The following is a 23,609-nucleotide window of genomic DNA, read 5'->3' on the forward strand; positions in this document are numbered from 1 at the left end:
GCTGTTCACATATCACATGTTTTCTGTGTGCAAGTAAGTTATTTCAACTGGATACCTTTAAAAAAATTGCTATTTTTATATTATTTTCCGCAGTAAAATTATCTAGTGTTGACCGGTCCACGGGGATAAAAAAGTTTGAGGACCACTGCTTTACACTGTAAAAAAGTAATTCTGTGGCCTTGTAGATTTCATTAATATTAATATGTTCACTTTATTTAATAAAATCAATTTCCTGATTTTAGGGCATTTTTTTTTACTTTAAAATGTCTGTAAGAAAATCTAATCAATTTATTATAAGAATTTAGCGGTTATTTTTAATAATTTCTTAAAGGGAAAATATTATTTAAATCCAACGTGATTAAAATGTGCATTTTTAAATTAGCCAGGGGCACAATGTCAGTATGTTTAGCCGAGGACCGGCTGCCCTCGCTGGATACACGAGAGATGAGCGCCCATCATGATCTAGAGGTGGACATCTCCGCAATTGTAAAAGGACATTTTAAAATACGCACCATCTTTGTAAATAAACCGCAGATTTGAGTTTTAAACAACTACATTCTCGCATGAACAACCATTAAACCTTTATTTCATGGTACATTTAGAGCAATATTTGATTATTGTTTTGTTCTTTTCAGTGTGAGATTGAATCGGATTGAACAGTCTTTGAATTGAACTGTTTGCTGAGAGATCGGGGATCTTTTTAATCGCACGTGTTCAAAAGCTTATAGTCATCAACATGTAATTTGTGTACATAGTGTAAATGCGTGTGACTGAGTTATAGCGAAATGCTAATCAATCATGTTGGTAATTATACAAAAAGGCAATGGTTTCGGGTGGGATCCGACTCTTACAATTCACTTAAGGGATCCGAAACTTGGACCGAAGAGAGTCACACGACTTGTAAACAACACCTATTCCATAATGTAATCCCTTCAACAGACAACGCAGAAAGTCCGTACTGTGAACTTGTCATGGTCTCATCCAAATGGATTTGTCGGTGAGTGTTGAAATGTCCAACTCTGTTAATTAAATGATTGTTATATATTTCTGTAAAGCATGTAATTCACCAAGTAACTTTAGCTTCTTGTCACGTTGTTCATTAACACACAGTTTTAGCGCGCCATTTTAAAAACAAAGTTACCAGAAGATGTTTGTAACGTTAATGCTAATTTTGAGGTATTTAAGAATGTTTGAGTTTTTAAAAAGGTAAATTTCTTTTAACTTAGTGTTAACTGCGTTCTATTTCAGCACAGCATCGAGTTAAAGTGACCACAGATGTTTCGTGAGCACTGAGAAATAAAGTAAAATTAAGCAAGGTAAGCACTGGGCTTCACTTCATATGAACCTCATTATCAAACCAAAAAAAAATTATTTTGTCTAACACTATTTACTAATTAGACCTTATTGTATAGTGTCAAAGAGGCAGAGGAGACAGATACAACCAGCAAATGTGTATTGGGAAAATGACTATGAATGGATAACTTTCTAGGTTGCAAGCAGGACATAAAAGTTACAGTTAAGTATTTCAGCTACAACATACTGTTAAATCACAGTAACCATATTCCCATCAATTGTAACTTCACAGTAAAATATAGTTAATTCTACAAGAGAATGCGGTGAAATTAAAGAAATGGGCCTTACTATCCACCTTGAAGTCTACCTTGAAGTTACCCATGGCTGTAATCTCACAGTAATTTAGTGTAAAACAAATCACAGTGGCTTACTGTGAAAGTAATACAATTATTAGTCAGTAATTTACTGTTAATTTAAAACTCATGTAAACTTTTTTTCTGTCATTCTGTTTTTTAAGATGAGCACTGAGTTTGAGATAGAAGCCACTGTGCACCGTGGATCTTTACAGCTGCTGAGGAGCTCTTGGAGTAAGAAAGAAAACTGAGACTAAACGTAGAGTTTCTGACATTTATCATGTTTACAGTTTCTGACTGTACGTCATAACATAATAACAGATTGTTAATTTTTTTTCTCTTTTATTCATTTGTTTTTAAACTGTTGCTCAATGGTGTTGGACAATGAAGAATCAACAGGAACTGAACGGCTTGTGATGGCAGTAATGTTGACCTGAACAGGGGCCTTCTACAAGTGACCGCCTAAAGACACTGGCATCATCATCATCAAAGGTGTTAAAGTTCTTACAGACCTTATCTTTACCAGACTCAGGCAAACTCTGCTTTCACTCCCCCCAAAGCCCCAGCTGGACTGTTTTGGCCCAAGGTAACCGATCAGGCCCCGGAAGTGACTGTGGAAATGCAACTGGCCCCGGCCAGACACTAACTTAAGGCGCGGGAGTAGAAACACAGCTCTTGACTAAATTTCCAGAGCTTGTGCCCTCCTGAGTTTGATCTATGCATTTTAACTGTGACAAAGAATGGTCTTTTTACAAGTGACTGTCAAGTGAACACTGGAAGATATTAGAGGGTAGTATTCCCATAAACTGCTGTGTCCTTTTTGGTTCAACGAATCTGCATTTTCCTGGCAAATACCTTTCATGCATTAAATCACATAAATTTAACTTTAGGTTAGTGCTACACTCACAAAGTTGGTTTTATAAACTTTAAATAATTGCAATCTAGTTAATTATATTTGTTTTATACCAAAAAATATCAATTGCTTCTTCTTTACTTAAAATAGATCAGTTTTTATATAACAGTATATTTTGAATAAAACTAATGCAATTGATTTGAGTAGATTTTTGTATGTGGTTATTGTGTAGAATAAATGTTATAAAAGTGAGTTGACACAGATAATTTATTAGAGCAGCTGTCGATGTGTGGCAGGTCTGTTTATCAAACGTGATTTTAATAATTCGGCGTGACCCCTATTTTCACTGCCCGCCACTTTGCAGGCACATGCAGCATCTTCAAGGGTCGACATTAACTGCTCGCAGCAGCGGATCTGATTAACACGGTAAGTTGCAAATGTAGCCGAATGATAATGGCAAAGTCATGCTAAACTGCAGACTTCGCTAGGCAGGTGAGGTTTTAGCTTGTAAATTGTACTGTAACGTCATGTAACAGACTGCTCTCATATGAAAGTTGGCTAACGCTAACCAACACTAGTTCATGCTAACGATTAAAAGTGATAGTCCTAAGAAAAAAAATTTTTTTAAAAGTAGTTTTAAAACACTTACAGAACGGATTAACAAGGTCTCTGGTGGGCGGTCGGGGTGTGGGTGCAGTTTGCTAGCGCTAACTTGGCTAGCTCACCTAAATAATTAGCAGCACATCAAGGATTAATATTAAATGCAGAAAGGTATGGAACAGTAGTTTGTGTTTAGCGTAACAAAGTAGCTTAAGGTTTGTGTTTTAGAGATTTAGTCCATATGTTTTTTGTTAATACTGCAAAGTGAATAAATTACAGATTTATCATTTATTTTAACTTAAATTACATTTATGTTTACAGAACTATTTAAAATCTATGCACCTCATTCTAAAATGCATTTTCTTGGTCTTTAGATACCAAAGTGATTGTTTGTTTTGTTAAGAAAAACATTAGGTACAATTACAGCTATAATTATTTGTAAAACATGGGTAAAATTGCAAACAATATTGGGCTCCATAGAATTACATTTGATATCTGAAGATTTTTTGTATGTGTGCAATGAACAAACAGTAAAAAATGTCCTAATGCAGTTTCTTAATATCTGTCAGTCTTTCACTAAAGCTAACCGAAAACACAGATTCACTGAACTGTCATTTGCCAGTAACATTAAATTTGGAGAAAAAGTAAATTAAATGTAGCTTCAGCAAAAATGTAATGTAAACCTTAATGTAATATATAAAATGGCAATGTATTTATTTAATTTTGTATTATGACTTATGCAAAGTTTGGTGCAAAATGAAGATGACAGTTAAATTATAAATTTTATATTCGCCATTTTCAAACTGTTTATTATGTAAATTACATACATATTTTTATGCTTTATAAGTTGCAAAAATAAACTGAAAATGTAATGCCTAAATTTAAATAATTCCTTGATTGACAGGCAACCAAAATACCATACACTGTTAAACTGAATAAAATCACAGTTTTCTTTAGAATTTGATTCTTAAAAACACCTGGAATAATGCAAGTACACAATAACCTATATAACCTTTTTTTAATACAGAAGTTTAACTAAGGTAAATTTTAACTGATAAACTAAGGTGTTTCATCCATGTATCATTCTCATTGCACTTTTGTAACTTCACTTGTAGTTTATCTAAGATATTTGCTATTTAGTATTTAGCTATTTAATATTATTTAGTCTCAACCACCTGAACTCCTGTTTCTTTTTTCTCTCCACCAATAGAGTTGTGTGGAATCAGAGGTGCATGCGGCTGCCCACGGGAAAAATTTGCCATCAGCCCAACACAGTTTGGATAATCATAGGACTGTCAGAGGTTTACCAAACCTGTCAAATGCATGATGGCTCCTGTTTGGACTTACCAATGTCCTCGACTTCCATCAAAACTGTATACATTATTTGAGATATATCAGAGACTCTTTGTGGGACTGGACCTTATGCATCCTAAATCTTCATCAAAGTATGCAGATCTTCTTACTGAGTTGTCTTAGATGATTTCTTAATAGGATCTGGCATTATTAATGTTTTTATTTATGTATTGTGTATGTGCAGCCACATTAATGGCCTGTTTTGTAGTCACTATTAAAAGGGACACTGGTTGACACTGAATAAATGTTATGGTCTTTAATCCATCTTCCCATTCTTATTTAATTGTTATTGACCGTAAAATATTTTTATCTGTTTTTACATTATCACTGTATATTAGAATATAGAAATGAAGATTTATTTTCTGAGGTTACAGCCAGAAGTCAATTGAATTCATTTTAAATGACATATGCATGGTTAATTTTATTTAGATCATAAAGTTCTTGATACCCAATTAAAATAGTACAGGCAACATATAGCAATGTATAAATAAGTTAGGTTTAACAAAAAAAGTAAGTTTATCTGACTTGAGTAATTTTAGAAATATTAGTTGGCTCAACTTAATTTTGTTGCATTTTTTAAGCAATGTTTTAGTGTTTAATATACTTAAAAAAGGCTGGAAGTTGATTCAATCTAAAACGTCCGATGCAGCCACTTGCCTCACTTTTTATAAGTTAGATCTAGGTCATATTTTACAGTGTGGTTTTATGTCCAGTTGTTTGAAACTATGCTGTTTAAAAAACATCATCAAAGTCATTGTTACGATTATCAATTTGTTTGAATGTACATGTTTTATTGTGCATTATATGATGTATTGTCTATTATGAGATTGTTGTTAATCTGTTTTGTGGCTCCACACTGCTGAACAGGCTTCCACTAACTTGAGCTAAATTTAATTAAATTTTACTCAATCCATACTTGTTCAATTTAATTAATAATATTGCTTGTAATCTGTTACCTCAATTTTATTGTGTAGAGTTGATGAACAGGCTCCACACATTTTATGTTAAATCTAAATAAAAACATTGAGTACTTTTCATTAACATTGTGTTGGTTTTTCTGTTCAATTAAATTTATATTTTTGTTTAAAATTTGCTAATTTCTTTAAGTACTGTTTGTGGTTACTCAATTTAAATGACAAATTTTAAATAAGCTTATTTAATTAATTGTTACTCAATCCATATATGTTGATTTTAATTAATGTTATTGCTTATAATCTGTTACCTCAAATTTATTGAGTAGATATGGGGTATTATTTTTTTACAGTGTAGAGTCTTAATTAATCAAACCCCAATTCTAAATAACCCTGGCCAGATATTTTAGTATGTAAACTAGGCATAGTTGAACGACTATGTTGAAATCAAAAATTGACAAGACAAATTCTAAAGCACAAAAAATAAAGCTGTCATATTGGTATATTTTAGCAAGCATACACAAATGCTCAAGATGATACTCAAATTATTAATTATACTCAGTTAATTATCAGTTAAACTTAAGTACAACTATACTGTAATTAAGTCCTTCTAAACATACCTAATCCTTACTAGTATACAGCCAAATATAAAACACAAACAGGTGAGGTCCAAAAACATAAATGATTTTGCCCAATTTCTTCTCCCAATTTGACTAAAAAAGAAATTCCCTCTACCATTTATTGTCATGTTTGCTTTGACCTCAAAATAATTTCCTTTAGCATAACTGGGTCACATCTTCACAGTGGAAGAAAGTTGCACAACAACCACAGACTGTACAAGGCATGCACAACAACGAACTTAAAATATCCATTAGCAAAGAAGCAAGTAACAAACATGTCAACTATAATGCATCCAAAACGGTTTCTCTATATTCTCACAATTTCGCCTGTCAACTCATCCCCCTCTTGCAGCAATCACAGAGGTACAAATTTGCTCCAAGAAATTAAATGAGATTTTATTGCTTCATAGTTGATTTATAAGAGCGGCGCGCTGAATGAAAATGCATAAATTCCATCTCTGCCACTTGCGTCCATCTAACAAACCAGACAGGGCTAAGAGGAACGCGGCATCCTCTTCTAATACAAGCCAAACAGTCTGAGCCGTTCCCAAATATTAGTGCTAAATAAGCCTGATAGATCAGATATGGAAAATTCTCATTTCCACAAAAGCATCAATTTCCATAGCCTCTGCGGGCTAAGTGATTTGACGACTTCATTTCGACAGCTTCTCCCTCGTACTCTTAACTGACATTTTATCTGCATACTGGCACAGTCGCAGATTGAACACACCCGGAAGACAATGACAGGCCCTTCTACCGTTGTCACTTCTCATTTCGGTGGAAGAGCGATGCGTTTTACTGGCTTATGCCAATAATAGCCCCATCAAAAAGGAGACTCCACCTTGCTCTGATGTTGAGGGAGCACTTCATGTCGCAGGCTCTCATTTGTCAATTAACAGGAGCCTTCTGGTGTTGGCGCGCGGGGGCTTGAAAGACAAAGTCTCGGCCGTGACGAATGAGGGGAGACAGATGAGTGAAGCATGAGCTGGAGTGTAATACTATAATGTGCTTTAGATATGAATATAAAACGACATTGCTGACAGTCCACACAAGGTTAGATTTCATTTCTCGGCGTACCCAGCCACCGTACTTTGTCTTCTTTGTTCGGTTTTCATCAGACTACTTGCGTCTCATTGTGACAGGCTGTCGACATTTAAAATGGCTCCATTTGGAAATGCAAGTTAGCATATTTGATTTGCCTTCGAGACGCATACGCAGGTGACTTTGAGCGAGTTAATTTGGAATCTCGTATGATGATTTTCGAAAGATCCTCTGTCCAGCTGTGCAGCAACGAGCGTCATTGTAAATTCTTTTAGATGTTTTGCAGCTACGTTCGAGCTTTACACAACTTATAGGTTTCTCTTTGAAATATATTCTCCTTGATTTGGCTGTTGGCTCGTATGTAAGGTGGTGTAATATGCTGAACCTGATGGCAGACAGACTGTCAGGCCTCCTAGACAGAAAGTGACACCGGAGGGAGGAATTCACCGCCACTTCATTCCCCTGCATGACTGAGGGCCATCATGTTTACCCCTCATCTGGACAGGACCAGACAAGACAATAACATTCCCTTTGCTTTCACCATCTACGTCCCACAAAGCCATGCATGTCTAGGACACAGGAGGGGACACTTTGACAGCAATCCCCGACCTGGGATTACTCCTCCTGTCTACGAACTAATACCTCTTCATGGCGAGTCTGGAGAAAGGTACCACATCACCTTCACACCAACTCAACGTTAAATCCACACAAAAGGCACCTAGTGAAAAGTCTGATAAACTGAATGTGATTTTACATGCATGTGTGCTGAGATTCTCTCCGACACCTCTCACATCAGGTAACGCAGCCAGTGAGAGCACGCAATGATTCTAGGCTGAAGTACATTATTGTGACTATGTCATAGCCTTGCTGAACATCTAACCTCCATTTTGAGAGTCCAAAATGGTTCAAAAACATCTTGATATATAGCTCTGGAAAAAAATGTAAACTGCTTCAAAGTTAGTCAGTTCAATAATAAGTATGGTTTTCAGGAATATAATCATTTGTGTTTTATAAAGTTCTCATAATGTTTTTAAATAAGAATATTATCTTTTAGAGCAGCGTTTCTCAACCACGTTCCTGGGGAACCAACAAACACTGCATGTTTTGGATGTCTCCTTTGTCACACCCATTACAGGTCTTTCAGTCTCTGCTAATGAGCTGATGATCTAAATCAGGTGTGTTTGGTTAAGGAGACATGGGGTGCGTCCGAAATCGCATACTTCCATACTATATAGTATGCTAAAATCAGTATGCGAGCTGAGTAGTATGTCCGAATTCATAGAATTTGAAAATCATTATGCGAGAAGTGTGCACCAGATGGATGCTATGCTATCCCATGATGCCTCGTTTGAGAATTCATGAATAGGAGTTAAGCAACGCAACTCACTCGGGTAAGTCACATGATCATGACAAAATGGCGGATGTAGTACATCTGAGTTCCATTCATACTACTGACATTCATACTGTATACAACAAACTTTATAGAACGGCTGAGTAGTACGCTTAAATTCAAATGCAGTACCTACTGAGTAGTAGGTGGTTTCGGATGCAGCCATGGAAAATGTGTAAAGCTGATGGTTAGAACATGGTTGAGACACACTTTTAGACCATTTAGTTTCAGAAAAATGAACAGGCTAGGATAAACTATTCTAAGTTTTCATTAAATAATGAAATCAAAATGCGTATATACACACACACACACACACACACCCACACACACACACACACACACACACACACACATATATATATATTCTACATATACAAATATGGGGAAATATTTACTAGAGTTATACCAATATTCAAGATCTAAAAATATAAAATAGTTTATTGGCCTACTCTTGTTTCCTGTAAATAAATATTTCTAAATGTTTATATTTGTATTTCCAAATAAGCTAGTGGGTTTCCTAAATAACTACATGAATAAAAGGCTTAGTTCATCCCCAAATTAATGTTCTGTCACCATTCACTAACACTCATGTATCTGCCACAGTGTATCCTCTGAGGAATACATACATGTCATTGCAAACCTGTTTTCACAGAGAAACACAAAGGCACACGGTGTAACTGTGTAGACATTATTTATTACATTTGGACTGCTTTTAACAAAACAAGCTGTACAACACAATGTATGACAATGCAATGTCCAAAGATGTCCATTTACACATAGCATGTGAAGCACTAATTAAAAGGAACAATTTAAAAGAGATACCCCACCCAAAAATATCAACTAGTAAACAATGACACAATTTTTTTGTGGAGTATCCCTTTAAAAGACCTGCCAACTGGTACTTCAACAGCTAATTAAAACAATACAAGCTATGAATCTACAACTAATCTAGATGCCTAGACATCTATCGTGACCCATCTCCAATAAATGCTCATTTCTGGATGACCCAGATTGTCTTGTGGCAGCCCCGAGGACAACAAAAGAACCTTTCCATCACTTTGTCATGTTCACATATTTAAGTCCTCATGCTAGAGGGCAGGATGTCTGTCTATTAACTTCTTACTGTGGGGTCTTTGTGTGAACATGGCAGAAGAGGCAGTGAAATCCTGACTGTAGGCCACATCCTCACTTTATTCTGATCACATGCCTCTTTATAAATTAAATTTCACACTGAATGTAACCCTAACCCCAACAAAGCATATGACCAAAACAGCTTCAGTAACAGAAGCCTCTGTTCTGCTCAAAGACTCTGATGTGGTAAAAAAAATTCAGAGCCAGCTTTGGCACTCTGCGTTTCATAGAATCATATAGATGCCAAGGAGGAAGGATTTCTGCTGACAAGCTTGATATTGGAAGTGTGATTCTGGATTGAACGTGACTAAGGTTATTCCAAAGCATTGTGGAGTGGTTAAACCTCACTTATTTGAATGCCACTATATCTGTAATGCAAATCCTGCAGGGTTAAATGGAAAGATGAAGAAACATGACGTTGTCCAAAAAACATTCATATTATTCTTCTATCAATGTGTCCAACTATTACAGAACTTATCTTGAACATAAATATATAAATGATTTGATGACAGCGTAGTAGTCAGTATTTGAAGTGCATCACAGCCATCCATCAAAGTCCCAAAATTATTGAACACCACCCATTCTTGCCAAACTGTTTGGATTCACTTCAAATGTTGACTACGTTAGTTCAGTAAAAGGCAATAAAGCACTGTTTAAAAGCTTCTATCTTTATCGATGCTACATATCCTTTGAATGTGCATGGTAAAACTAGGAAACATTAGGAATGAAACTTATACAATAAGTAGCATTGCGATACACGACAGACAATTGATTTGAAACATTTGTAACATTTCTGTTACCTACATGAAACGTTTAAAGGCCAAACAGTAAGTTACACTGATCATTTATCAGCAGACCAAAAAACAGCACAATGAATGTGTTTACTTTCCAATCAACCTCAATCATGCAACCATTAATAAACAGCACTGCAAGGTTCAATTAAAAGCATAAGATTTCAGTATTCAATTCGGTTCTGATACAATCCACAAATATCTTGGGAATTTTAACTTATTTGTAGGTCTGTCACAATAACCAATCTATCGCCTTATCGCACAATACATAGACATGACCTCAATCCTCTTTGGTGATGCAATATACTGTATAATGCCCTTACATTAAATACCATATCTAGCAATGATTGCGCAACCTCTCTATTTCTATTTAAGGTGTCAGTGTCAGTATGGTTAAAAAAAATTATAGTAATTACTATAAATTACAGTTGTATATTATGATGTGGGTGCCTGATAACTAAAAATAGATCTCGTAGCAGATATCGCACCCTCTGTTACTTTTTACCTTGCACTTTTTTGTTAACATTTATTATTATTTATTTATCATATGCACTTTGATTCCAATGCTAAAATGTTAAAATGACTATAATTAAACAAAATATTCTTAGGAATAAAATATGATGTGTCCTTTGGAAGACTGTACTTACATTGTGGTGCTATTATATTGTCATTATATAATGAGTGTCAATAAATGGTCTTAAAATGACAATAATATAATTTGCAGTATATTTTGGTGCAATATATCATATAAAAAAATAGATATCGTGACAGGCCAATTTATTTGTAAGATGAAACAACACTAATGTGAAAAACGGAACATTAACTGTAACCATGCTTTTGTGGCAAAAATGTAAGATATTGACATCCAATTTTGCATTGTCAACGTAGAAATGTTAAAGTAGTCATGAAATACACTTTACAGTATTATTGTTAAGCCATTTAAATATTATTTATATATATACCCGTGTTTTTTAAGTATTCCCATTGTTTTTAATTAATATTTTGAATAGCTGTTTTTCATAAATAACAAATTGATATTTTCTCTTTTTTAGATTTTAGATTAGTTTGTACTAATGAGATGTTTGTAACCTCTGTAATGACTTTTTTGGTGCTTGTTTCTTTTGATATATATATATATATATATATATATATATATATATATATATATATATATATATATATATATATATATTTTTTTTTTTTTTTTTTTTTTTTTTTTTTTTTTACACATTTCATTTATTTATTTTTTTTATTTAAATTTTAAATATTTTAACCCTTTTTAAAGATTTATTATAAACCTTTTGTCTCCAGAATGTGTCTATAAGGTTTCAGCTCAAAATACCCATTATTTATTATACCTTTTTTAAATCTAGGAAATTTGACCTGTTATGGCATTGTAGCTGTTTTTGTTCCCTGTGCCTTTAAAGCTGGTTCTCTCCGCCCACCATTCCCACATGCGTGTCAGAGCTGTAGGCTTAACGTACTTAAACAGCACAGTGACGACACGAACGATTTCCTTACTACAGTAAGAACTTCATCAACGGTTATTTGTTATATTTGTTGTGGAGTTAATTCAAGCCTTTCTGCACCATTAAGTCACACACAATGTCGTTATAAAGATGGGAGGGATTTGGATTCTATATTAACAGGAAATAATCAGTCAGGAAATTTTAAAAAGAGACTTATTGTGTTTCTATCACTAATATGACTGTGGACACAAAATACCTACGCACAGTTATGTCCAAACAGCTTACAAAAGATGATTTTCATCATAGGTGCCCTTTAAAGTTAAATGAACACAAAATGTTTGAAATAATAGAAGTCAGGTTTTTTCATGCCCCAAAAATTCTTTTAGATCATGATTTTTATTTTGTTAACCATAATAATCGGACAGTTATGCTGCATTTAGCTATAGAAGTGAGGTGATATACCTGTATTTCCCATGATCTACAAATGAGGGAGTTATAATTTTTAGAGACGTTACAGTTTATAATTAACTACCATTTTGAGTGAATCAACTGCTTTCCTCATCTCAATCTTAACATTTTGCTACCGTCAACTTAAGCTTTAAAACGCACATAATATTATTTATATCTTATGTATGGTGCAATCAAATCAGGTGCTGGTGTCTCCATTTATAACTTGGAGCTACCAGTGCCCCTGCTCTCAAATGTAAGCCACAGAGAAGTCATTAAATTTTACACCTACACATCGACAACTCTGGGCTCTTACAGTCTTCACCCAATGCCAGGTCTCCAGTCACAAATGCTCATTAGGAATATTAATGCGCCGATAAGCGTACATTTACGCGCGACACACTGAAGCAGCACAGGATTTGGCAATTATTAATGTGACAGACTCCAGTGCAAAGCGAATCAATTAAATGGAAGAATCCACATTTTCAGCACAGATAACTGCCTCAAGACGACAATTTTCACATGACAAAAAGAGGCCCATTCAGAGTCCTTCAAGGCCTGACAGGTCAAGAAAAGAAGTCTGAAACAAAGGCACCTTATAACCATCATCTCCTCTCTTTTAGTTGTCAGATCAGCTTTGCTAGTCCTGCTCGTGAAATGGCATCCCCCTCCCCAGCTGCCACAAGGTGCTTCTTCGTGTCCTGTCAAAGGAATCTTTTATTCTATTTGCTCAGCATTAACATGTCACATTTATTGATCAGGCTTTTTATCTGGCCACAGCATGGCACGCTGCTACTGTACCCGCTGCTCTCTGATGTCTCGATGACACGGCTGACGAAGTAATGCACATAATGCATGTATTAAATTGCACTTAATGCAGAGGTGTGATGGCATGCGCGACAGGTAGATTGAGTCAGAGATGTTGTGTGCGGTTGGCATCCTGTCATTTATGACAATGTTCCAGAATGTTTCCAATGATAGAAACATCCTTCACACGAGCACTTTCTAAACCAATTCGCCTATTCTCTTTAGCAATGGGAAGTCTAATATTACAAATTCAAAAGCTAAATATGATACAAACTTAATGTACATCTGTGGTCAAGCAGCTAGTTTCTTGGGTGTGTTCCTTCATGGTAGGCTTTGTTAAAAGGATTTTTACAAACTCTGGTGCAATTTCATCTGAATTACTGTGAACGTTCCAGCCTGATCTCGCGAGAAAATGTATTTTACGTTTTGTCAGTTTAGTGGCTTATTTGTACAAATTCAGTCGTACAAAAATGTACAAATTTAAAAAGGAGGCGTGACACCCAACCCCGCCCCTAAACCCAACTGTCATTGGATTATGAGCAAATTGTACAAATCAGATTGTACGAATTCATATGAATTAGCCACTAAATCAAAAAGATATGAATTGCTGTGAGATTGCATTGGAACGTTCCCATCCAAACCTTGGTGTACACCAAAGAAGTGGACATTCCTGTCTTACCTCTGAAAAGATGGGTCTCTGTCAGGAACCAAACAGCCTATGGTTGAGATCAACTAAAATATGAGCACAACTCAGACTCAAAACAGAACATGATGTCACAAGATGACCACAAAAAGCACAGAATGCTCAAGTGTGCATTGGCTTTTCTCAGCTTAGTCGCAATGTTGCCCATTATAGTTCAATGCATGCATTGAAAATGAATCACAGCATTTAAAAATACCATCACATGCACGCAAATATGAATAGCATATTTAGCGCACAGCATTGTTTCAGATGTTCAGCAAGTTCTGTCACAAAATTCAGATGTCATAAAGTAGTTTTTATTTATTTTATTTAGGTGCTGTTCCAAAAAATGCAGCGGGAACGGCAGGTGAACCAGTAATAAATGTATCAGTCAAACAAAGAGAATCTAACTGCAAGTGTAAACACATCCTTAAAGCACCAAACTGAAAAAACAGTTACAGAATCAGTGGGTGTGATAAACAGCTATAAATATATAAATATATATATATATATATATATATATATATATATATATATATATATATATATATATATATATACACATACATACTGTCTCACTCTTCTCATATGCGTACAGAAGCCCAGTGCATTAATAATAAAAATCATCATGAACTTCCTATATATATGGCCTGTTAGGGTATTCAGACCAGCAGCGAGGCAACCGGGTGGCACTGGCCAATTCAGACTGACCACCAGTCCACCCAATCAAATGAGTAACAAAATAGTTTTTTGTGTTAAAGTACAAAAAAGCCATGTATATGTGACAATATAAGCTCAAAGACTAGAAAGAAAGAAGCGCTGATGACACTTGTGCACTTCTGTTTTGTGGTACATGGTGAATGAGCTGATTGATCAACACTGCATCCTCTAGGGCTACACAACATATCAGAATATTATCATTATCACAATAATAGCATATGCAATATCCACATCAAAGTGAAGTGCAAAAAATTAAAGAAATGTTATGCGTCCATCCAAATCTGACTAATCAGATGGGTTCTTTAATATCTTTAACTCCACCTCTTGAGTAGATGCTGTAAGGTGAACCTAGAGCTGAAAATTAATACAAATGCCAGGAGTCAAGAGAGGAAAATGACAACAGCTAATAGGAAATCTAAATTTTATGAATGCTTTCAAAGCATTTATAAAAGTTATTTATATTGTAAGAAATATCCTTCTCAACATTCAACAACAATATTGCATATTTTCCCAGCATCATGCAGCCCTAGCATCCTCTTCATTGATCAATGTGCTTTCGGATGCCAAAGAAGCATGTAAAGTCACTCTCATTAAAGATTAGTAACATCAAACTATTTTGTACAAACAAATATTTTATTCAACATAGTCATTATGGCCTTTAAAAATATACACAGCAATAATTAACAAACATGAGCTTTTATTTTGGATGCGATTAATCATGATTAATCATTTGACCATGCTAGTGAGGATTATCTCAAAATCTTCATGGTTGTGTTATGTTTGGGCATGAAATAAATATATGATATACTACGATTATTGCCATTTGGTGAGGCAATAAACCAAAATGTGTTTAAAAAGCTGAGTGCGTGTGTACTGGGATTGAGGTGAAGTTAGTTTTATATTCACACAATCGTTCAATGACAACTTGTGACACGCTCCCTACATTATTTACCATGGTCCTTTGAATATTTAACTGAAATCACATGTAAATATGACTTCAAAACAACATTAGCACTATTCAACTGGCTGTGAACAATGTTGTACTTTAATACTTGCTGGCTGCTAATATAACTTGCTATTTAGAATTTGCAAAGAATACTTTTCTGAAATTATATTATTAAGGAGGATGTCCAAATGTGTGAATATAAAACAAACTTTACCTGAGTTATACTGTGTACATGTACTTGATGCTGTTTGGTCTCTACTTAAACAACTATGCTTGTTGCATCCTGGTATTTGAGACATTGTAGTGATGAATAACAGAGTACTATATGTCATGCATGATGTTTAACGGACCACTTTCCAAGAACCATTTTCATTTTTTGTACAGCTCACATTTTGACCACTTGATCAAGGTCTGCTTACAGTAAAAGTTTGGGCCTCAACACAGAGGTAAAAACAAAGAGTAACTTACCTCAGCTGGTTGAAGCTGAGATCTAGTCTTCTAGCCATTTCACCATATTTTGTCCCAAGAAAATCTGGTATGTCTTCCCAGTCATGCCCAATGCAGGACACCTATATTTGTGAGAAAAAGAGATATCGGTTATCATATCACTGCTACTCTAAATTACTAGTCTTTCAAGAAATAAACAGTCTTAAACATTTCAGCTGATGATATAATCAATAAAAATGTTAATATGAGGTTCTCCATATACACGTGAAAGTTAGCGCATCATGTACGGCTACTATGTGAATTATAAACCAGTCATTATGTTAAACAACAACTATTAAGCAGCTTATAACATTTGTTACTTAATCTAACTAGAGCTGGCTCGCTATATTATATCAATTCTACTTTGTTAAACCTATATAACACTTCATGACAAACAAAAACAAACGCACACTTAGAGGCGTTTGGCGCCACTTGTATCCATAACACAGGTCACAGGACAGCGTGTTTGTAATATTTCACTTACCTGACTTCCATTCACTACAACCATTGACTCGTTGTGTGCCATTACAGTCAAATGACAGTTCAGAAGGAGAGAAGCGTGTAACGACGACTCCCACGGACGTTTTTTCTGAGCATAAGACTGAAAGGTTTGCTTTATGTTTTCAACATAAACTTTTAAACTACGCTCCGTATGAAAAGCTTTACTTCTTCCGCGTGCTCGTGTCAGCTGATCTTGGACGGAAGCACGCGACACTATTCAGTTGCTCAAATCTGCTCAGCTATGAGATACTCCCGAAGATGTTTTGCCATAAAAGTAAGCCTGAGAACAATTATTATTAGCTATAAGGGCAGGTTTAATTTAAAGGCAGTTGTTTTAATCACTGGAAGTGTGGACAAATCGTAAAAGTGTGTGTTTACATACAACAAATTGCAATTCTGAGCATATGTTTCACTGCGTTATCATACTGAACTGCAGTTCTTAGCATTAGAGTGTCATACACTGCTTTACGTTAAAGAAAAACACATTAAAGCTTTATTGTTATCGTGGTGTGACAGGACACGCAGAAAGAGTCGCTCAAGAGCTTTGGTTGGGAGCGTCGTGACGTCACTATGGATCCTCCCATAGGCGGAAGTTTTGGACGCGCAGACAGTGTAGAGGCAAGTCGGATTTCTTGTGCTGGCGGCACCGCACGAACACTAGAATAATGTACCTACTCGGTTTACTTGTAAAATGTGCCTGATAAGACGTCACTGGAAATTTTTTTATATTATCATCTTTGTAGAAAATAAAAGGAGTGTGCCTGTAAATGTTCGAACCCGTGGTTTTACGTCGGAGCGCGCGCTTGTGTGTTTTACCTATAAGGTAAAGTGGTTCACTGTGGTGTCTTTTAGCAAATTTAATGATAGAAAAAACCTTGTAATGCATGCCTAACTCATGTTAGTAAACTATTGGGTTTTATTGCAGTTGTTACTATTATTATTGTATGTTATGCTTTGAAAGAGAGGAATCGGGCGCTAAATAAAGCTGTTTGCATTTTAAATCAATGGAGTTGGATGCATTTACGTGGTGTACTTGTGTTCAAGTTTTTTTTCTTAAACACTAAAATTATAATAACCTAAATACTGTTTTTATTGGAACTGATTTTGTGTTTGCTTCTATCTTAGTTTTTAAATGTGTGCCTTCAGCATCCCTTTCAAATGTATTTGTAACTTGAAGGGGAAATTTCTGTGTAAAATTAAAGTGTTATCGTTTAATTTGATAAATCGTATTGTGCGATCCTCAAACTTTTTAGTACAAAAAATGTTTTGCACTACTACGTGGCTTTCGGGCGCTTTAGGCAGCTCTCTAAATGACTGCATTTAGTCATGCATAAACATGACGATATGAAATATATGAAAATACATTTGCATTTAAATAATGTGAATTATGACCCACTAAAATATGTTCCCATTTAAGGATAATGCCGAGTGTTTGGTATCTGGTTCAGAGGCTCATTCGTCATGCAGACAATAAAGAGAATATTTTGCCCGATGCTGGAAATTTATGGTTACCCTTCTCTGCCCTAATAACTCACGCAGTGTGTCACGCGCTGACAGCCTGTGCAGAAAACAATCACACTTCTTTACACACTGAAGAAAGATTCTGCGATAAGCTTGTTTTAAATGGCCGGTATCAACATTAGGGTTTGGATTATATTAGTGACTAATGTAGTAAATGTTTGCACTTTTAAAAACTTAAATTTAAACATGCAATGCACTCTTTAAACCAGAAAGAAAAATCCATGTTTTTTCTTGGTCATTTTAAATTTGTTTTGTCGAGTATGTCGAGTAAGGCCTATTGTGGATAATTAATTCTAACTTTTTAAATATTACAAATGCGTTTTAAAAACATGCAATCAGTAAGTATTGATTTTAGATAGAGGTTGTGTGTGTGTGCGACGAGTGAGAGGATTGAATGTATAATTATTTTACGTTAATTTAAATTTAGGCTATATGATTTTACAATAAAATGATTCTAACTTTATTTTAAACGATATTTGTGCTGAGAAAATGTGAGCATTTTATTTTTTCATGTAAGAGTATGCATTTTATATAGCCTACGCTAAGTGCATTGAATAAAACCGCCTCCTATAGATTTAATTGCTATGGTAAACCAGCAAAGTTTACTGTTTGTCATAGACCAAGTGTTATCTTTCAATGTGTCTGAGATCCTCCAACAAAATATACATTTCTTTCACGCTGATGACTGTCCACTCCAGGTTTTCTTGCTCTCCTAGATGACCTGTCAAGCGGATTACCGCAGAAAGAGATTAATGGTGGAGGCGGGTTGCAATAATAATCGTTTTGTTTGATGTGACAACTTTGATAGGCGTTGATTTACTTACAAACTGATAGGCTTTTAATTGAGCGCCTCCATCCAGTGAGAGATGAAAGGCAAAGCGCATTGAAAAGCTGCCCGATTGCCCCGGAGCCTCAATACTGATTAGCCGTCTCAGCGGTGAATAGTTCAAGGCATTTTAAACTTCTTTTCTCAAAGGTCTGACAGACCATTTCTCTTTCCTTTATGTCTTTTGGTATTGTCAAATAAAATGAATAATTTTATTGTGTGTAAATAAAATTTACTTGACATGAATAGGAAAACTGTCTGGACTTTAAAAAGTATTATTGTATTCTCGTCCCTTTTTGACATAGCAAGTGAGTTTAAGTTTTGTTGTTTTTCCGCTCGAGGCAATGCGATACTAGTGAAGTTCACAATTGCAAAACATGTAGAGTCCGGAAAAACCTGAAACTGCATGTGAGACGAGGAAAATATAACTTGAAGTAGCTATTATGTACACCTGTCTGAAACTTAGCCTCAGCGTATTTTTAAAAAAAGTCTAATTGCTCATGTAGACTGAAAAATAACCAAATAGCCTATATTTGCTTCATTTTAATTCAGGAGGAAATAAGTTTTATAAACTTTTATAATAATGAACATTATGTAGACTAATTTACAGAATGAAAGTGAATGCTAATTATAAAAATCATTTACACTTACAGCAAAAGTATTAAATTCATTTAGTGTCGTGTTTTTATTTAATACCCTAACTTTTGCTTATTTACAATTTGCTATATTATGAAATTGTCATCAAAAAGTTATTGAAAATACTTTTTTTAAATAGCCAACTATAATAAAAATAACGTGTTTACTCAACTGTGGCTATTCCTAAATAAACTGTAGTATAAATGACCAGTGTTGCCTTTCTATGTCTGCCTCGATTTAAAATAGCCTAAACACGGGGGATGGCATCTTGTCTTACCGCAGGTTTAAAACCAAAACCTTTCCAAACTGAATAAAACAGAAACTACATTCCCTTCAAATTAAGTGACTCTTCTCCTGGATGCTTCTTTTGCCCTTTCTCCGTCACTCGCGGCACATAATCAGCTTCAAAAGCTGACGTGAAGTAAGAAAAGGATTGACAGCGACTGACAAATAACTGATTGATTGCGGTCGAGCAGAATTGACAGTTGACGGAGGGGTGGGGATAGAAATAGAAGGGCGGTGTATATTATATTGAAAACATGTGACATTCACATCCCTCTATCACTGCATTGGTCTGCTCTTGTCAACGCTTGTCTGATTGGGGAATTCAAACACTACATGTTGATCTTGTGTTTATGGTTTGAAGTTTCAGCCCTACTCAAGTGAGGTAGGCATACTAGTAAAAAAAAACTATGCATGAAACATTGGGGGAAAAAAAATAATACAATAAATCGCCATTGCATTAAAAGGTTCGACACATCTGAGATATAGTCATAAAGGCATGTATGTTAAAATACAATTAAAATCTCTTTAACTACTTTGTTTCTTTGTTGTTTGTTTGTTTTTTACTGGCAATGATAATAGTCATCAGAAAATATACTTATCAGTAGTCACAAACTTAAAAAGACTACAAAAAACATAAAGACAGGCATATAAACTAAAGCTATTCTTCTCTATTCTAAAAAGATAGCAAATGCAAGGAAATGTGTTTAAAAAATTGAAAACCGAGCAGTTTACATTTCATTTCGTACAAAGGTGGCGGCGTGTACGACAACCTACATATTGCGCAAAATCTCCTCCCCCAAGTTGTCAAAATAGAGGCGCTTGCAGAAGGAGGAACGTCACATCCCCTTGACCCTCCAATCACCTCGGGGTCTCATTTGATTGGAAGGCGGCAAGGGCTTTAATCTCGGACTAATTCAGCTGCTTTTGAAGTGAAAATTTCTACCAGTTCTTGGTTTGGGAGGACAAGCGCGCGGACCTACGGGAAGAGACAGAGCGCGCGCTATGCCTGTGGTGTCACACGCGGCTCGGGATCTGCGATAGCCTCGCGCTTTGCTTCAGACGGATTATACTCTTTATCTTTATTTCTGCGATTTGAAAGAAGATTACGGCATAGGTTTTTATTTATGAATCTGATAAATGAAATACCAACAAAATACATGAGAATTGGGTCATGATCACATCGCCCTCTGCTTCAAGAAATAGTGATACTGATCTAGTCTGGGAAAGCAGCAGCAGCAGCTCTCGGAATAACAGCTCCGCGGTCGCCAGCAAGCCTTTTCTCCATTCCGTCCCTCCTTCGGACCCTTTACGGCAAGCTAATCGAATTCCCATAAAGATTTTGAAAATGCTTACTGCACGCACAGGACACATTTTACATCCTGAATATCTTCAGCCATTGCCATCCACCCCGGTCAGTCCAATTGAGGTAAGAATATTTTTTAAAGCAGTTAATGTATTTTAGCCTATTACAAGTTCACATTCTCCCTTTTTTTCTGAGATATGACGGGACATTACGGGAATCTTGGATTAGATGTAGGTGGGTATAGACAGCATAAAAATAATAAAATCCTTTAGTTAGCATCAGCATATTCTATTTTCTCTTTAATTCAGCTAATACAGCGAATGCGCTTTTGGAATAGGGTGTTTACCATTTCGGCGCGTTTTGCGCGATGCGCATAATCAAACATAAAACGTTAAAAATAAAGCGGCGAGTCGTTTAATGAAGTTTATGTTGTGTATTTTGACAAATGCGTTGTAAGGATTTCGCTTGCACACGTTTGAATATATCTAAATCCTTTTTTTTATCTATCCTCGCAGCTCGATGCCAAGAAAAGTCCTCTGGCTCTTCTTGCGCAAACATGCTCCCAGATCGGTAAACCGGACCCTCCACCCTCCTCCAAACTGTCCTCAGTAACGTCAAATGGATCTAGCGAAAAAGAGTCAAAATCTGGTCCTTTAAAACTGAGCGACATTGGCGTGGATGACAAATCCAGCTTCAAGCCGTACTCGAAGCCAGCGGATAAGAAGGACTCGTCTTCTGGGGTGACGAGCGGAGAGAAGTCTGGTTTCCGTGTGCCTAGCGCCACCTGCCAGCCGTTCACTCCCAGGACTGGCAGCCCGAATTCCAGCACTTCTGCTTCCCCGATGCCGTCAGATGGCAAAGGAGAGAGAGATGAAAAGAAAGATTCTGATTGTAATAAAAACTGCTCCTCAGACGGATCTGCACCGACCAGCGTCAGCCACAGCAGGATAAGCGTGAGCTGTGCGGGAATTAACGTGGAGGTCAACCAGCACCAGGAGACCACCTCAGGATCCAAAGCATCGGCGACGTCGGACTCGGTGTCGTGTGTCACCTCTTCTTCCTCGGCCTCCGTCCTGGGGTCAGGACTTGTAGCTCCCGTTTCTCCGTACAAACCTGGCCAGACTGTTTTTCCCCTACCCCCGGCTGGCATGACGTACCCTGGAAGTTTAGCAGGGGCCTACGCCGGCTATCCCCAACACTTCCTGCCCCACGGTGGAAGCCTGGTCAACGCACAGCTCGCCAGCTCACTGGGCTGCAGTAAAGCTGGCTCGAGCCCTCTAGCCGGGGCATCTCCCCCGTCCATAATGTCTGCTAGCCTTTGTAGAGACCCTTACTGCTTGAGTTACCACTGTGCCAGCCACTTAGCGGGCGCAGCCGGAGCTTCCTGCACACACGACTCTGCGGCTGCGGCAGCCGCGTCCGCTTTGAAGTCCGGATATCCACTCATGTACCCGACACACCCTTTGCACGGGGTTCACTCCTCGCCGCCATCTTTTGGTGGACACCCTTTGTATCCCTATGGTTTCATGCTGCCCAACGACCCTCTTCCACATGTGTGTAACTGGGTGTCAGCTAATGGACCTTGTGACAAGCGTTTCTCGTCCTCCGAAGAACTTCTTAACCACCTGCGGACGCACACCGCGTTCACCGGGACTGAAAAGTTGATATCGGGTTATCCCAGTTCATCATCGTTAGCTAGTGCTGCCGCCGCAGCTATGGCGTGCCATATGCACATGCCGCCCTCAGGAGCCCCTGGGAGCCCCGGGACACTGGCACTCAGGAGCCCGCATCATGCGTTAGGACTAAGCAGCCGCTATCACCCTTATTCAAAGAGCCCGTTGCCTACTCCCGGCGCGCCGGTTCCAGTACCTGCCGCCACCGGTCCTTATTACTCTCCCTATGCACTGTATGGTCAAAGACTCACCACAGCATCAGCGCTTGGATACCAGTAAAAACACACAAACAGACTTTGTTCAAATTTATAGATTATAAAGATTGAAATATAAAGACTTTTATATCATCGCGCCACTGAAGGACTGGATCCGTGGACTCACTGTATTTATTTATGTCAGCTTAAAGCGGACGATAATACAAATGAAAATATTTGAGCAACTCAAAAAGTGCATTACATTTGAACTGAACTCTGTAGATAAAGTGAAACACATGTTAGAGTACTAATAAAATAGGGGTCTTCAGTTGGATGTTGATTTGGAATTGCTATGATTGTATTGTTCGTTATTATTTAATGTCTCATTGAAAAAAAGATGATAATTTACATGCATGTTTGTTTCTTAAATCCCAAATTGTCCACACGATTTAAAATTGCCGTTATTTTTCAGGTGTACACCACGGAGAGAGAATTGGTATTTTTTGTATGTATTCTGGAAAAATAAGAAACAATTCTGTTCCATATTTCTGTCTTCAGTTTTCATTAACTAAATATCACCTAACTAAAATCTGTCATTTAAGCAAATGCAAATCGTGTCATTTGCATACATGGTTGCGGCATTTTTTTACTTTGATTTAGTTTTACAGGTTTTACGCTTCTGTTAAACGATTTCACTGCGAATAAGAGTTCAATTTGAGTATGAGTGCATTCCTCGTTATCTGAGAGATTTTTTATTTTTATTATTATTCTAATAGC

The 23,609-nt window shown here is 36.5% G+C and overlaps 2 protein-coding genes across 2 annotated transcripts in view; one reads left to right on the forward strand and one right to left on the reverse strand.

Moving 5' to 3' along the window:
• Positions 1–16,591, reverse strand: part of lrmda (leucine rich melanocyte differentiation associated) — a 540,515-nt gene extending 523,924 nt beyond the window's left edge. The window contains exons 1-2 of the mRNA XM_056470731.1: positions 16,378–16,591; positions 15,876–15,976 (exon numbers count right to left, since the gene is read on the reverse strand). Coding sequence (XP_056326706.1) covers positions 15,876–15,976; positions 16,378–16,419 — 143 coding nt within the window. The 5' untranslated portion in view covers positions 16,420–16,591. The remainder of the gene's footprint in view (positions 1–15,875; positions 15,977–16,377) is intronic.
• A 3,926-nt stretch (positions 16,592–20,517) lies between these two features.
• On the forward strand, positions 20,518–23,377 carry znf503 (zinc finger protein 503). Its single transcript, XM_056470802.1, has 2 exons — positions 20,518–21,088; positions 21,481–23,377. The coding sequence occupies exons 1-2, from the start codon at positions 20,834–20,836 to the stop codon at positions 22,915–22,917; spliced, it is 1,692 nt and encodes a 563-aa protein (XP_056326777.1). The 5' UTR covers positions 20,518–20,833; the 3' UTR covers positions 22,918–23,377.
• The last annotated feature ends 232 nt before the right edge of the window (positions 23,378–23,609 follow it).

The sequence above is a fragment of the Danio aesculapii genome, chromosome 13, assembly GCF_903798145.1.
Source record: "Danio aesculapii chromosome 13, fDanAes4.1, whole genome shotgun sequence".
Taxonomy (NCBI): domain Eukaryota; kingdom Metazoa; phylum Chordata; class Actinopteri; order Cypriniformes; family Danionidae; genus Danio; species Danio aesculapii.